General features: G+C 32.4%; 1 protein-coding gene across 1 annotated transcript; it reads left to right on the forward strand.

Annotated features, from left to right (window-relative positions):
- Positions 1 to 1,738: 1,738 nt before the first annotated feature.
- On the forward strand, positions 1,739 to 13,583 carry LOC111703807 (extensin-2). Its single transcript, XM_023475869.1, has 12 exons — positions 1,739 to 2,146; positions 3,172 to 3,389; positions 4,352 to 4,579; positions 5,000 to 5,030; positions 5,193 to 5,687; positions 5,795 to 5,858; positions 6,171 to 7,192; positions 7,257 to 7,305; positions 8,537 to 8,579; positions 8,747 to 8,832; positions 11,094 to 12,122; positions 13,310 to 13,583. Exons 1-12 carry the CDS (start codon positions 2,144 to 2,146, stop codon positions 13,378 to 13,380), a joined length of 3,339 nt encoding a protein of 1,112 aa, XP_023331637.1. The 5' UTR covers positions 1,739 to 2,143; the 3' UTR covers positions 13,381 to 13,583.
- Positions 13,584 to 15,593: the final 2,010 nt, after the last annotated feature.

The following is a 15,593-nucleotide window of genomic DNA, read 5'->3' on the forward strand; positions in this document are numbered from 1 at the left end:
TTTGTTTAGCCTCTGTTGCCCCGGCCTAGGGTACCCATGAGTTTCCTCAAAAAAATTTAGCCAATTCGGTCCAGCAGTTTGACCAGCTGTATAGCATATTAGCTAACCTAAGAAAATACATACAAAAATCTATTTTTAAAAAAAGCTCTTCGCTCTATATTATAGATAATTAGATTGTTTTAAAATTATGTCTTCATTCTCTCTTGCAAGCTAGCAAGAAGTGACGTATTTTCATATTAGCAAAATATTGCCTAATGTTCTTTTTAGAAATGTCAAAGTACTTTTGTTATTTCATTTTCTTCTTTATTGTCTCAGAAAATGTGCCCCCTTTCCCCCCCTACCTTCAGGGGAAACGGGGACATATGGCCCTGTCCCCTCCCCCTTTTGCGTAAATTAAAAATACATAAATATTTAAACTAATAAAACAATAAATCTTTTAAATCTTTTATGGTGCTTTGACTAATAATTTTTAATATATATATAGGGTATGATAAATATAATATATATATATAAATGTATATATTTTTTCTGTATGCTAATGTTTATATTAGCATTATAGCAATTTTATAAGATGATTCATATCTTTTTTAATTTTATATATATATATATATATATATATATATATAGGATATGATAAATATATCAATTAATCCGAAAAATGCTTCCGTTGGCGTCATGCAATTAGTTTGGCATAAACCCAGTGACTATAGCGGGATTTTAAATAATCTAACTTTTTAAAATCAAACCAGTATCCCACCATATTCTTTTTCTTTTCTTGCATGTTTTGTTCATATACAGAGCGTCCTATATAATATTAGATTATCTCCAAGCATTAACGCCAAAATACGCACATGATACTCATAAACCCTGGTATTTTCTGTATGCTAATGTTTATATTAGCATTTAGCAATTTCATAAAATGATTCATATTTTTTTTAATTTTCTGTTTAGTCCCGGAAATCTTCAGTTAGAGCCATATACATTATACAATCCAATATGATGTGGGACACCCTTCTTTTTGGGACACCCTGTACATTATACAATCCAATATGATGTGGGACACCCTTCTTTTTGGGACACCCTGTACATTATACAATCCAATATGATGTGGGACACCCTTCTTTTTGGGACACCCTGTACATTATACAATCCAATATGATGTGGGACACCCTTCTTTTTGGGACACCCTGTACATTATACAATCCAATATGATGTGGGACACCCTTCTTTTTGGTGTTGATTGTTTTATTTGATATTGTATGAATTTGATACTTAATTTTGACTCAATGCAATGACAAAATATGCAGAAAACAATAAACATGAATTTTGAAAAATGTAAAAAATTATGAAGTATATAAGGAAAATGTATACCAATTATCTTGAAATCATTTTAAATAAAATATTTATTTAAGGGCATTTTTTATGAAATTTTAGTATTGTTATAAATGATATGTTATATATGTATGTATTTATAAATTAAACTTATGATTTTGGAGAGAGGTATAAAAAATTATAAGATTTGTCTCTTGAAAATTAAGAAGTTTCAAGGTGAAGCAAAACAAGAAAAAACTACTGGGATATTTAGTGCATATGTGCCCAGAGGGGGGGGGGGAGGATGTGCTGAGGGGGGGGGGGGGGGGGTAGGATGTGCTGAGGGGGAGAGGGGAGGGGTTAGTTAATGTTTTTTATGCATTTATTTACAGATTAAATGCTGCAACATAGTATATCTTATTTGTGGTAGTTACTGTTTTTTATTGTTTTATTGTGCGCTACATTTTTCTAAATAAAATCATTCCATAAATTGTACACTTATTACACTTCCCGTTGAGTTTATGAACTCCGGATGATAATTACTAAAAATGCGCGGAGTTTTTACTAAATGCAGTTTGATTGTCAACCGTGCAACCGGTTTAGGGTTCAACCGATTCTCTTCTTACTGCACGATCATAATTTTATTCAAAAATTTACCCTCAAATTCCCTGTCATAAACATATTTTGGATTTTCGATTTTGATTTAGATTTGATTTCCGATGGATCGATTGTAATATCGATGTATCCCTAAATTTCATATTTGATTTTCTCAAAATATTAGTTATGTTCAGTGATGTTTAGAATATCAACGAGATAGGTTCAAAACAGTAAAATGGTAATTTTCGATAATTTGTATATTTTTGTTAATAGTTTGATATTATTATATTGATTATAATTATACAGCTGCGCGTAGACTTGGGGGGGGGGGCAATAATCCTCTTACCCCCCCCTGGGATTTATGGGCAAGGGTTAAAATCAGGTGAGGTGGGTAAAAAGTAAGTTTTCCCCTATACTCACAGTGGTTTTTTCTCCTTTAAAAAGTAGTTAAAAATTTTCTTGGCGCTTTTCGCCATTTCTTTTCAAATTTTGGCAAAGAACGTACCTTCATCTATAAAATCCCCCCCTCCCCCCCTGTCATAAACAAGTACAGCTATAAGAATTATGCAAGTGTTTGGCATGTACCTTCTCTCAACCCATCATCAAGGTCAGGGGGAAATTACAGTAAGAGAGAAGGGTTAAGGGAGAATAAAGAGGACGGTGGACTAATGAAAGTCCTTAGGAGACTACTCAGGACTTCAGAGAGTAATACAGAACTGTACAGAGAGATACATTATATTATATAGTCCTTGAATTTGGACTACAATGAGTTACATAGGGGACATGTAGTAGACTCAGTATAAAATAACAGGATTTTTAAGGCCAGGGGGGTGAAAATAATTTGTTGCCCCCCCCCCCTTGCTAAAGTCGTGTATTCGCGCCTGTAATTATAATAATAACAATAATAATAATACTAATACGAATATTTGTCTCAAAACGGACTGTAAATACATATGCTTTTTACAGTAGTGTGTGTACTGTACACTCAAAATATTAAGGAAGTTTTTTAGTACTAATATCAATGGTGTACATTCTTAGTCTGAAATATTAATGCTCTAAAACATTGGGTTGCAAAGTTTGCGACAAAAACTCGATTCATTTTGAAGTCCTGACCTTCTACCCGGCCTTGAATCATTCCATATATTATCTATAATAAATAATAATAATAAATAATAAGAATAAAAAATCGGCCCAGAATTGTGCTTAAATATATGATTTAAATGTCCTGTTAACGCCCATTATTGTTTTCATTGATTTGTTTAGACGAGTTTACACATCTTGCTGATAATTCTAATTCCTGGAGAACTTAACGCCAGATTTAATACGAGGCTGAACAGCTTTCTCCCGCCCCCAACCCCATCTAGCGGCTCAAGTCCGAAGTTTGTTGAAATCTCCAATTATTTACACAAACAAGTTGAAAAGGTGTTTGGCTTGAATATGCCGAATTTTGATACAGTTGGCAACCAGGAGGGGAATACCAGGTGATCTAATTATGTAATTTTCAGATTATTAATTTTGCAAATTACGGAAGCTTTTTTCTAGTTGGTTGAATAATTCTATACGTATATAATTAATCATCTTGCACCTTTTTTTTTGTAAAACAATTTTGAACTCCTGATGCTTTGTTAACACCACTTTATAATCTTGATTTAAATCTGCCGAAAACTATTAGTAAATAGGATTTTTTGTATGTACAATTTGATATTGATTGGCCGATCTTATTTGATTTAATTTTTTATTTTATCATTATGTCCAGAAAACAGAAATTAGAAAACACACATTATTGATTAAAAAATAATTTAATCCCGTCATGAATTGTTTCAAATATTCAACCAAATCTAAAGGAATTGAATCTTTGCTGCAAATTCAATTTTTTAAATCACTTTATCTTTGCAGCCTGATGTACTAAACCTTTGATATTTCAAAATAAGATTTTTAATCCAACAAAATTCATAGTTTGAAATATTTAAGGTCTATGACATAAGGTTGCAAAGATATAGGGATTATAAAATCAGATTTAGATAGCAATGACTGCAATTTCTATACTCAAGCAGGACATGATTGACCTTAAACAAGGTTACCTCAAAGGATAAGACCTTGAAGACGACTGTCCGATTTCTTACATACATTTCAAGCTCCCTGCACATCTACTTTTTTTGCTAAACTTTTTAAAGCAATTAAAGCAATAATTAAGTGTATTAATGCTATCAGAAAGCAAAAAATTTCACCAGAAACTTATTAAAGCACTTTTTGACTGAAATGGGTCTGTTAACACTGCAAAATTGCAGTGATTGCAGTGTCTCATGTTCATCAGACTTTTTAAAGTCATGCTTTGAGTCTAAAAGTCGTCTTCCAATTCCAGAGTTTTCTGGTTCTCATCTAATATTATAAAAAGTTTCAAGTCTTATCCTTTATGATAACACAAGGCTATTATGTTTTATAGGGTCAATGACCAGGCAGAAACTTTATCTCAATTGCCCTGGAAAACTGAAGAAGAAAAATACAAAATCGTAAATAAGGGGGTTCAAGGACAGAATGGTGTGGGAACGGTGGAAAAAGATGAAGCTAAAAATAAGGAAGAAAGAATAAAAAACAAATTCAAAAAAAGTTTGAAAAGTGATTCTAGCAGTAAACAGGGGTTTCAGAAGAAACCATCAAACCTCCAAACAAGGAAAAATTAGTAAAATTCAAAAATTTAATTCTTTTTTTTTCACATTAACCCAAAGTTTATTACGCTTTAGTTAAACATGGTTTGCGGTTTGGGGAACCCTATTCATTGTTTTTTTCTAAATTCTATATATATATAGAATTATTTTAGTATTTTTTTAATAATTTCAGCCGTAAGTTTGTTTCAACTCCCTCTATTTAGGAGAATTTAATGTCGCTGAAAACAGGTCTATTAATATCTCTTTACAAAAATATCAAAATAAACCAATTTTTGATACCGATGACTACTGGGATTATGAATCAGCCTTAACACCCTCTTGTACATTTTCGCAAACATTTCCCTTAGACCCGTACGCAATAATCTTCTCTTTAATGCGTACATTTAATATTTTCAATATCAGGATGAATTTTACTATCTTTATAGTTATATACAAGATTACCTTTCAAAAGAACAGGTGAGAATCATTTATTTTTAGACAGTTTTTAAGAATGAAAAAAGTTTGAAAAATTCCAATCATAAAAATCCAATAATAGTATGAATTTTAAGTTGTTGTTAAACTCCCTAAATTTTCACACCAAAGAAATTTTGAAAATATTCTCATGTTCATATTTTTTAGGATCACCATGAAAGAAAGCAAATAAAGAAAGACGACCTTCCTTTACCAAGATTGGAAGATTTATTAGAAGGAAAAAAAGACCCGTTAACATCGGCGGAGAGTAATTTATCAAATTATCAAACTCCTTCATTCAACTTTCCTTTTAATGGTGACTGGTCCAGCTACCCTAGTGACCGGTCCAGCTACCCTAGTGACCGTTCCAGCTACCCTAGTGACCGTTCCAGCTACCCTAGTGACCGTTCCAGCTACCCTAGTGACCGGTCCAGCTACCCTAGTGACCCATTATATAAATACAAGACCGCGTTCAAGTCTCCAGAGGAAACTCCGGGTGCGTTGCAACCAATGCCAGAGAAACAAGATCGGATCTCACAATTTATTCGAGAGTTAGAACAATCAGAGTTCGGAAGGGAACCAGGGTATCAAGCTGAACCCGGATATAAAGCAGAACCTGGATATCAAGAAGAACTTGGATATCAAGAGGAACTCGGATATCAAGTAATTCATTTGTTTAATGTAACTTGTCCAAAATCTTTAAATTTTAAAGCTACAATTTTTTTTTTTTAATCCTTAATTAAAGCCTCTTACATTTGATTATAATTAAGGCAAGATCTATAGATGATCATTTTGAATTAGAAGATCAGGATCATGGGTCTACAACTTATAAAGGTTAGGAATTAAACCAATTAATGTGATTTTTCAGTTAGTTTAAAATAATATTTAAATAGAAACTATCTCTTTATATAACATGCTAAATTTTATACATTTTTATTTAATACAGTTTAGAGCGAAAAGATGGGCAAAACTGTAAAAAAATCTCTGTAAATAGTTACTTAAGAATATCTATAACGTAACAGAGATCAAACCAAAAAAATAAGTTAACTTTTTGATATCCCTGTAATCTTACATGAATACAACAAAAACGGAAATGTGTCCAATATCCACCATTTTGTTATTGATTTTAAGACTCTGTTTCTGTAGGTATCAAGTCTCCACTGCTGGACCGTGTCGGACAGGTTGGATCACGGTTGTCTGAGACTGTTCTTCCAAAAGAAGTATATTATGATCTAGCCAAACCTTCAACTACAGAACTGAACCTGGCAGAACAGGATCTACGGCGTAAGGAAAGATCTCACTACGCTAGTCAACGAATACCTCGAAAAACTCCAATTTACTTCAATGGAAATAATCTTGTGCAAGATAAAGATGAGAAGAGGAAGGAATTCTCTCCGCAGCTCCTTCTTTCTCCTGGTTACAAGATGGATTTCATTGAACCTGAAATCTTGGATCCTGAACGCTTCCCGTCTACAGATTATGATGAGGATAAACCTTATCGAAATGAAAACCAGGATTATCAAGCATCCTCATCCTTGGTCCCTCCACCCTCTCCTAGTCCAACTTATTCTCTTCCTTCTCAATACTCACAGTTATCTCCAGATCATTCCGACCATAATCCGTCCCCACCTAATCCTTCCCTACCTTTCCCGTCTTATCCAGAGAAATCCAGACCTTTCCAGTCTTTTCCGGACCGATCCAACCTTCGACTGTCTTATCCTACTCCTGCTTCTGCTCCTTCCTATCCCGAGCCTGCTTTGTCCTATCCCACCCCTTCTCCGTCCTATCCTACTCCTTCTCCGTCCTTTCATACTCCTTCACCATCCTATCCTTCTCATTCTCCGTCCTCTCCTACTCATTCTCCGTCCTATCCTCATCCTTCTCCGACCTATTCTACTCCTTCTCCATCCTACCCTACTCCGTCTCCATCCTATTCTACTCCTTCTCCGTCCTATCCTACTCCTTCTCCGATCTATCCAACTCCTGCTCCGACCTATCCTACTCCTGCTCCGATCTATCCTACTCCTGCTCCGACCAATCCTGCTCCGACCCATCCTACTGCTCCGTCCCATTCGTATTCCCGGAGAGAACCGAACCAGGATTACAAACAACATGAACGGCAAAGTTTTGCATCGAATTCTAACACTGATCCAAGTTCATTTGTCCAGGTTATATACAAACTAATAAAATAAAAACCATTTTTCAAAATTATTTTTAAAACTTAATTTTCAGGATTTATTAAGTGGGGTCACACATAGAGATCATGGATCTTATTATGAAGGTGAATTTACTAAAATACTCTTTACCGCATTTTCAAATACTTTTAAGGCGCTTCTCTTCTCTAGGTGTCTTTAGGATTGATTTTACTTGCATAATTCATTATCACCCACCCCCCCTCTTAAAGGAAATAACAATGGGGAAATTAGAGTGTCCATTACATTAGCCGGCACTTGGGAAGATTTTTCTACGGCAAACACACTTATTCAGGCCCATTTATGATTAGGATACAGTACACTGATAATAAGGAACCAAAGTAAGGACGCAGGTTGAGAACGCAGTATTTACGCTTATGCAGGATGCACAGTGCAAAAGTGTAATACATGAATACAATGTGCATACAGGGTGTCCCACGAAACATGACAGTATGCAGGACGACTTGAATGTCGTCTTGATTTTTGATATAATTTGCTGCGTTTATTTGTCAACCTAATTTTAGAAGTAAATTTCTAGAGATAATAATCACCAAATTTCCCTTGTCCTGCCATTTCCAAAATGTGGTCTGCCTTTTTTGTGCTTTCAATATTGCCCGAGATATGAAGAATTTCGTTCAGATTTCGACAATTTTGCTTTTATTTAACAAAATTGAAATCTGAACCAAACTCTTTATATAATCAGGTAATATTGAAAGCACAAAAAACGCAGACCACTTTTTGGAAATGCCAGGGCTAGGAGAATTATGTGATAATTGTTTCAAGAATCATGCATGTTAAAGTAGATAGAAGACTAAATGTCACAATTAAATTCAAATACCAAAGACGACTTTCAAGTCGTCTTCCTACTGTCATGTTTCGTGGGACACCCTGTACATACTTACATTGAGCGTTTTAAGCTACAAAAAAAAACAATGTCCAATATAAATTTACTTTTATAGATTAGAATTTTAGATCTAAATTTTTAATAATTATAATGTCTCCTGACGTTTCTGTCCAAATACATTTATTCTTCTGTATAATTAAATCTGAAAGCGAAATGAACCAGAAAATAGTAAAGTGTGAAACCGAATCAGCTAAACTGAGTCTGGAGTTAAAAACACGCTCAGATAGAACTTAAGTCAAGCTATTTTAAATTTAAAAACTCAAAACTGACAAGGGTAGGTTTAGAATCACGTAACGTTTGGTTGCTTTTAAGAGCAACCAACTTTTTTCTCTTCGCTGTCAAAGGTTAAGTAATTAGACTTTGAGAAAACAACCATTCATAATTTTTTAAATAAAATATTTTAACTCTGAATTTAGATGCAGGAAAGGATTCATATGTTGAAGAGGAAAACTATAAAAGGTAAAAACACAAAAATGGGTAAAATCTCAAAACACCCCACCCACCTCTCTTCTTTGACATCATAGCACTGCTTTCTATCTAAACATAACCTAACCTGGACTCCCCCTCTTTTACTGTTTATCTTTAACATTAAAAATACATTTTTAATTTTTCTTTATTCATTTTAGTTTTGAAAATGTGAACGAGGTAACTGAACCCTCTGGTTATGGTATAAAACTTCAGGAAGAAATAGACCAAAAATTCTATTCAAAAGGTAAATCTAGTCATAGTAATTGTCCAAAAAAGCTTTGTTCACTTGCATTTAAAACCATTTTAAACATATCTAACCCTCTGGTAAAATGCAAAATTGATAAGCAGAAATAAATTTTTACCCACAAACACACATGTTCTAGTTCCTATAATCTGTATAACCTGATGGTGTAAATCTTTGATATTTCAAACTTGGATTGATAGATCTAACAGAATTCATAATTTGAAATATCTAAGGTAAACTGCATTGTACAAGGAATTAAAAGATCACAGTTTATGGCAAAGTTTGCTTAATTCTGGTTTTAAAACGTTCTAAAATGAACCAATTCAAAAATAATTCAAAACACAATTCAAAACACAATTCAAAACACAATTCAAAACACAATTCAAAACACAATTCAAAACACAATTCAAAACACAATTCAAAAAATAATTCAAAACACAATTAAAAACAAAACTCAAAGATAATTCAAAAAACAATTCAAAAAATAATCAAAAACACAATTAAAAACACAATTCAAAAATAATTCAAAACACAATTCAAAACACAAAAATTTAAAATACAATTCAAAACACAATTCAAAAAATAATTCAAAACACAATTCAAAACACAATTCAAAAAATAATTAAAAACACAATTAAAAACAAAATTCAAAAATAATTCAAAAAACAATTAAAAAAATAATTAAAAACACAATTAAAAACACAATTCAAAAATAATTCAAAACACAATTCAAAACACAACTCAAAATATAGTTCAAAACACAATTCAAAGCAAAATTCTAAAAATAATTAAAAACACAATTAAAAACACAATTCAAAAATAATTCAAAACACAATTCAAACACAATTCAAAAAATAATTCAAAACACAATTCAAAAAATAATTCAAAACACAATTCAAAAAAATAATTCAAAACACAATTAAAAACACAATTCAAAAAATAATTCAAAACACAATTAAAAACGAAATTCAAAAATAATTCAAAACACAATTCAAAAAATAATCAAAAACACAATTAAAAACACAATTCAAAAATAATTCAAAACACAATTCAAAAAATAAGTTAAAACACAATTAAAAACAAAATTCAAAAATAATTCAAAAACAATTCAAAAAATAATTAAAAACACAATTAAAAACACAATTCAAAACTAATTCAAAACACAATTCAAAACACAACTCAAAACATATTTCAAAACACAATTCAAAGCACAATTCTAAAAATAATTAAAACACAATTAAAAACACAATTCAAAAATAATTCAAAACACAACTAAAACACAATTAAAAAAATAATTCAAAACACAATTTAAAATACAATTCAAAACACAATTCAAAAAATAATTCAAAACACAATTAAAAAAATACTTCAAAACACAATTTAAAATACAATTCAAAACACAATTTAAAATACAATTCAAAACACAATTTAAAATACAATTCAAAACACAATTTAAAATACAATTCAAAACATATTTAAAAACACAATTCAAAACACATGGTAGATTCAAAACACATGGCGGTTTCAAAAACACATGGCGGATTCAAACCACATGGCGGATTCAAAGCACATGGCGGATTCAAAACACATGGCGGATTCAAAACACATGGCGGATTCAAAACACATGGCGGATTCAAAACACATGGCGGATTCAAAACACATGGCGGATTCAAAACACATGGCGGATTCAAAACACATGGCGGATTCAAAACACATGGCGGATTAAAACACGTGACTGATTCAAAACACATGGTGGATTCAAAACACATGGCGGATTTTAAATTCAAAACACATGGCGGATTTTCAAATGAAAAAGTTCAAAATTAACCACAAAGTTTCGGAAAATAATTTAACAATTCAAATTTTTTTTAAAGGGACTGTAAATGAAAAAAGAAAGGCGGAAGGGTAAAACCTAAGAACTTTGGGGGTTGATCTAGACCTATAAGAGTTCTATCTGATGTTTTTGTCTCGAGAAATTAATATAAAACTGTGTCAAAATTATATCCATACTTATATTTACAGTACCTTTAAGTTAAAGATTTCTGATTGCTTTTCACAGGTTTCTATCCACTATGTTATTGATTTATGTACTACAGATAGAGAGATTTTGAAAGAAATTGTTATATCACAGATTAAAATAAAAAAGATATTTGATGCTGAAAGATCATGAATTTATTTTGTTAACAACCTGTAAAACTATACGTATAGGGATAAATTTTAATTGTTAGACATTCATTTTTGTTTTCATGTGTTTCTTCTAGGAGGGGATAAAGAAAGATATAGCAAGGAGTATATTTTTAATCCTCAAAAGTTTCGATACCAGAGTAGAGCTCCAGGACTCGGAGAAGCCTTATCCAACCTACCCAGGAGACACAACCCGGATAACAGCTATATCCGGGCATACAGATCTCCAATTTATTCAACCAACCCGGAGCAAAAATACTCATTCTCCGAACATCAAACTCCCGAATACAATCATCCTAATCAGTATCCGTCCCACCCTTACTCACAGTCATACACGGAGCTAACAAAAGACCTGTCTATTGAACCAACAGAAAAATCTCCTTCTCCCCATTTTTCATTTTCTCACCCCCCTCATCCTTCTCCTATTCCAGGTGAAACATATCCTTCTCTTCCTTCTCCTCCTTCTTCTTTTCCAACCCGACCTACTCCTCATTCATTCTATTTATCCAATAATAATCTCGAGGCCTACATAGATACTTCTCCAGAACCTGGCTATTCAAGTAAGTATCCTGAACCACCAGGAGAAGATACAAAACCTCTACGGGAATCGACCAGATCCTCCAGGTCCTACTCAAACACTGAGAAATCCTTCGAATCATCGCAAGCAATTGTCCCAGCTTTGTATCCTACTCCTGTACCCTACAATCATATAAACTCCGACCCTCAGTACGATGAACGGTTTAATTCTCCTTTTCAACGCACTCCATCATCCATATCTGGTCCAACCTTGAGTCCTTACAACCAACCCAACCAAGGTTCAGATATTAATACTTTAAACCAACTCACCGGTATCTACCCCGCTCCCAATCCTCACTCCTATCCGTCCCCGACATATGCTTCCTATCCTAGATCCATTCCGGAGTCTTCAAATCCCATATCCGTCTACCCTGCTTCTAACACAACCCCCTATCCTTCTCCTGCCCCAACTCCATATACGGATAGTACAGCGGACACATACTCCAGTTCTGAGAAACACTTACTCAATTCTAAACCGTACTCCAGGTCCAACTCTAAATTGGCTGGAGATAAATCCTTCACAAACCCAGGTAAAAGTAAATAATTATGGTTTGGTTTGGTTGACTGGAACTTCCCTAAAGTATGTCACAGACTGCTGAACACTTCCCGCAATTGCAATAATTTTTCACCTTCGCGGATTTATTGGAGGCATTTTTTTGACACTTTAATCATCCTTTTATTTATCAATTAAATACTTCCTCTTACTTCCTACAGGGGGGTTACGTCCTATATCAGATTGAATTATTTGCAAGCTTTAATGTTAAAATACGGACAAAATACTGAAATAACCCTGTATTTTCTGCAAATGATACAATACTTCAAAGTTTACTGAAATGTCCAAAAAATCCCCAGGAGATCATGTTGTCTGAGTTAAATATTTGATTATTTTATTTCATTAGATTTCATTAAAAAAAGAGTGATTATACAGTTGAGATCAATTTTTATATTTTATATTTAGAGAGCCTTGTCATTTCTGTAAATAACATCTTTAAGCCTTTTTATTTGATTATAATAATATAGATTAGTTTTTATGTTCGTAACAAGAAATAATTTCATGTCATTAATTTTTCCTAATGTTGTTTTTAAAGTTATTATAACATAATCAAAAATAATTACTTTGAGGAGAATTAAACATTTTTATCATTAGGTAAAAATATATATAATTAAATAGACGCGTATTGTAATTAATAAAATAAGCATTTATATAGGTAGGAATTATTTATAGATTAGAGTTTTGAGGGGGGGGGGGGGTTGAATGAGATATTATAAGATTGACTGATAAAATAGGCAAAACTTTAAAATTTTTAATTTAATCAACATTCTTTAAGATATTTTTAATAATATGTTTGTATGTATAACAAATGTTGATACATATAATACTAAGCTTCCAGGGCGTTTTGCTTCCACTTTGATTGTATCTTTTAATGTGGCATTTTCTAAAAATATTTTCGCTAGAAATGAAATGGTTTAGTTGTCCTGGTTTTTACACATTTCACATACTTTTTCATAAAAGTTCTCAATTTTCGAAGCAGGTTCAATTTTCAAAGTTATATCTGAAAAACTATTGAATGTGTTTATCCTAACTCAAGATAGTTTTCCTTGTTCTCATTTGTTTTTGACTTTTACGACGGTGAAAGTTATGGCAACAATTAATAATTAATTTAATAATTAATTTAATAATTAATTTAATAATTGATTAATTATTAATATTATTTAGTGTCTGGGTACAGTGTAGGTGTGCAACATGGAAGAGGTAGCAGTTACCAAAAATTTACAAATTATTCTTAAAAATTATTATATCAAATAATAATGACATTTTTTTAATTTTTTCGTTTCTTGGTCAGAAGTTCTGATAACTACCAAATATTTAATGAACAATTTTAAATTCGAACAAATGTCGGATTCGATATTAATTTTTACTTTTATAACAAATAATAAGAAATGTCTAAGCCGAGTGCATTGGAGGTTAAAAAGAAGATTTATTTTTTTCTTAAACTTAATTGTTATTTTGTTATTAAGCTTAATCATTGTTTATTTGTAATTTGTTGTTGTTGAAATATATTTATTTATATAATTTAAATCTGTAAATATTTACACAATACTTTTTTTATAAAAAAATATGAATAATTTTATGTTAAACGTTGGTGAAGTTTAGTTTACTCGCACATATGACCCTTTAGTAAAAGTAAATTCAACCTAAAGTCTGACCGCGTCAACCTTGTTGCACCGGCTAGTCCTATTGAGTGTCTGCTTTATTTACCCAATGTCCGGGAGATACAGTACAAACTTGGACCGAAAAGGTTGACCCGACTCGGAAATTCAAATGTACTACGGCTGCCAGTGTTTACTTAATAATTAGCAAATGCTTTCATCGAAAATATACTGGAAAATTTGGTGCGTATTTAAATAATTTAATATTGCTACTTCTTCATTTTTCCAAGAAAACCACCATATTAAATTTCAGATTTTCGAACAATATTAGCATTGAATTTTGTTTAAAGTGACTCTCTATGTTAAGATGACAATGTCCGATTTACAACGGTACCCTTGAAACCTTAATCTGATCAAAAATGTGGAAGATAACGTCGTTTTTCTGACTTTTATGTTCTGATATTCTTTGCATAGAGGGTCACATTGCCAACCCTACTTGCAGAGAGGGTCACAGTATTTTTCACTGTTTTCAGAATCCTCACTAAGGAACTCAGTACTTGCCAAAACCTCTAATTTTTAAATCTCATATTTCTTTGCAAACTAATGGTATTTTCTAACTTATTGTAAAATGATAAGTTTGTATTATATGAAAAGTTAATGACATCAGAGCTGGGAACTCTTGCAATGTGGATATCGAGATCAATGCTTGATCTTGATTTTTGATAATCTGAAGATTGATTTAATCTTAATCAATATCCGCAGTGCAATTGTCCCCTGAAGGAAAAACTGAAATCAAGATATCCCGGGTCCTCAAAATAAAAGTGCCCACAGAGGATATAGAGAGTATCCAACACATGAGTTCCCAGCTTAGGTTAAAAAGATAAAATGATTAGAAATTACAGTGAATACAAGTTCCTTTTCACTTAATATATAGCTGCAGTTATGTGGCCTCTGGTTCTGGAGCAAATGTCCGAGAGAACGGTTTGGGTTTGTTTATATATATATATATACTTAATATGGAGGATGCAAGAGAGGGAGGAGGTGATGCACAGTGTGCACACAGCGATCCAAAGGTTTCAAGCACTCACTCAAAAATCTTTGTGATTTTTAGCAATAGCTTATTAAAACAATAAAGCTAAAAACAAAACTTAAAAAAGTACACCTGGGGATACATTAGGTTGAAATGAGTGTGTGAGGTAAAAGCAAAGACCAAGGCGTTGTGACACTTCAAATTGAACACAATGTTTAAAATTGATGCAACTTTTTATAATAGTCTGGATCTATGTAGGAGAGGGAGGAAGGATAAGAGGGGAGAGGTTGTCGGCCCTCGTTCTCTGAAACCGGATAAAACTGGTTTAAAGAGAAGAAGATACTACCATCGAGGTAAAAATATAGAGTAAATGGGTTAGAATACAGAGTAACAAGGTTAGAATACAGAGTAACAAGATTAAAACATGGAGTAACAAGGTTAGAATACAGAGTAAATAGGTTAGAGCATTGAGGTTACAATACAGAGCATCGAGATTAGAATACAGAGAGCTGAGGTTACAATACAGAGCACCAAGGTTAGAATACATAGCATCGAGGTTTGAGTACAGATCATAACTAGGTAAGAATACAGAGTAAATAAGTTAGAATACAGAGTAAATAGGTTAGAATACAGAGCAACAAGGTTAGAATACAGAGTAATTAGGTTAGAATACAGAGTAAATAGGTTAGAATACAGAGTAAAAAGGTTAGAATACAGAGTAACAAGGTTAGAATACAGAGTAAATAGGTTAGAATACAGAGTAACTAGATAAGAATACAAAGTAAAGAGGTTAGCATACAGAGTAACTAGATTAGAATAA

This window comes from Eurytemora carolleeae, unplaced genomic scaffold (genome assembly GCF_000591075.1).
Source record: "Eurytemora carolleeae unplaced genomic scaffold, Eaff_2.0 scaffold114, whole genome shotgun sequence".
Lineage (NCBI taxonomy): Eukaryota > Metazoa > Arthropoda > Copepoda > Calanoida > Temoridae > Eurytemora > Eurytemora carolleeae.

Bases quoted from the DNA above. Each gene is read 5' to 3' on its own strand.
- LOC111703807 (XM_023475869.1), top strand. The intron at 5,688-5,794 runs GTAATTCATTTG...ATTATAATTAAG, and splicing joins AAGAGGAACTCGGATATCAA to GCAAGATCTATAGATGATCA. The intron at 8,833-11,093 runs GTAAATCTAGTC...TGTTTCTTCTAG, and splicing joins CCAAAAATTCTATTCAAAAG to GAGGGGATAAAGAAAGATAT.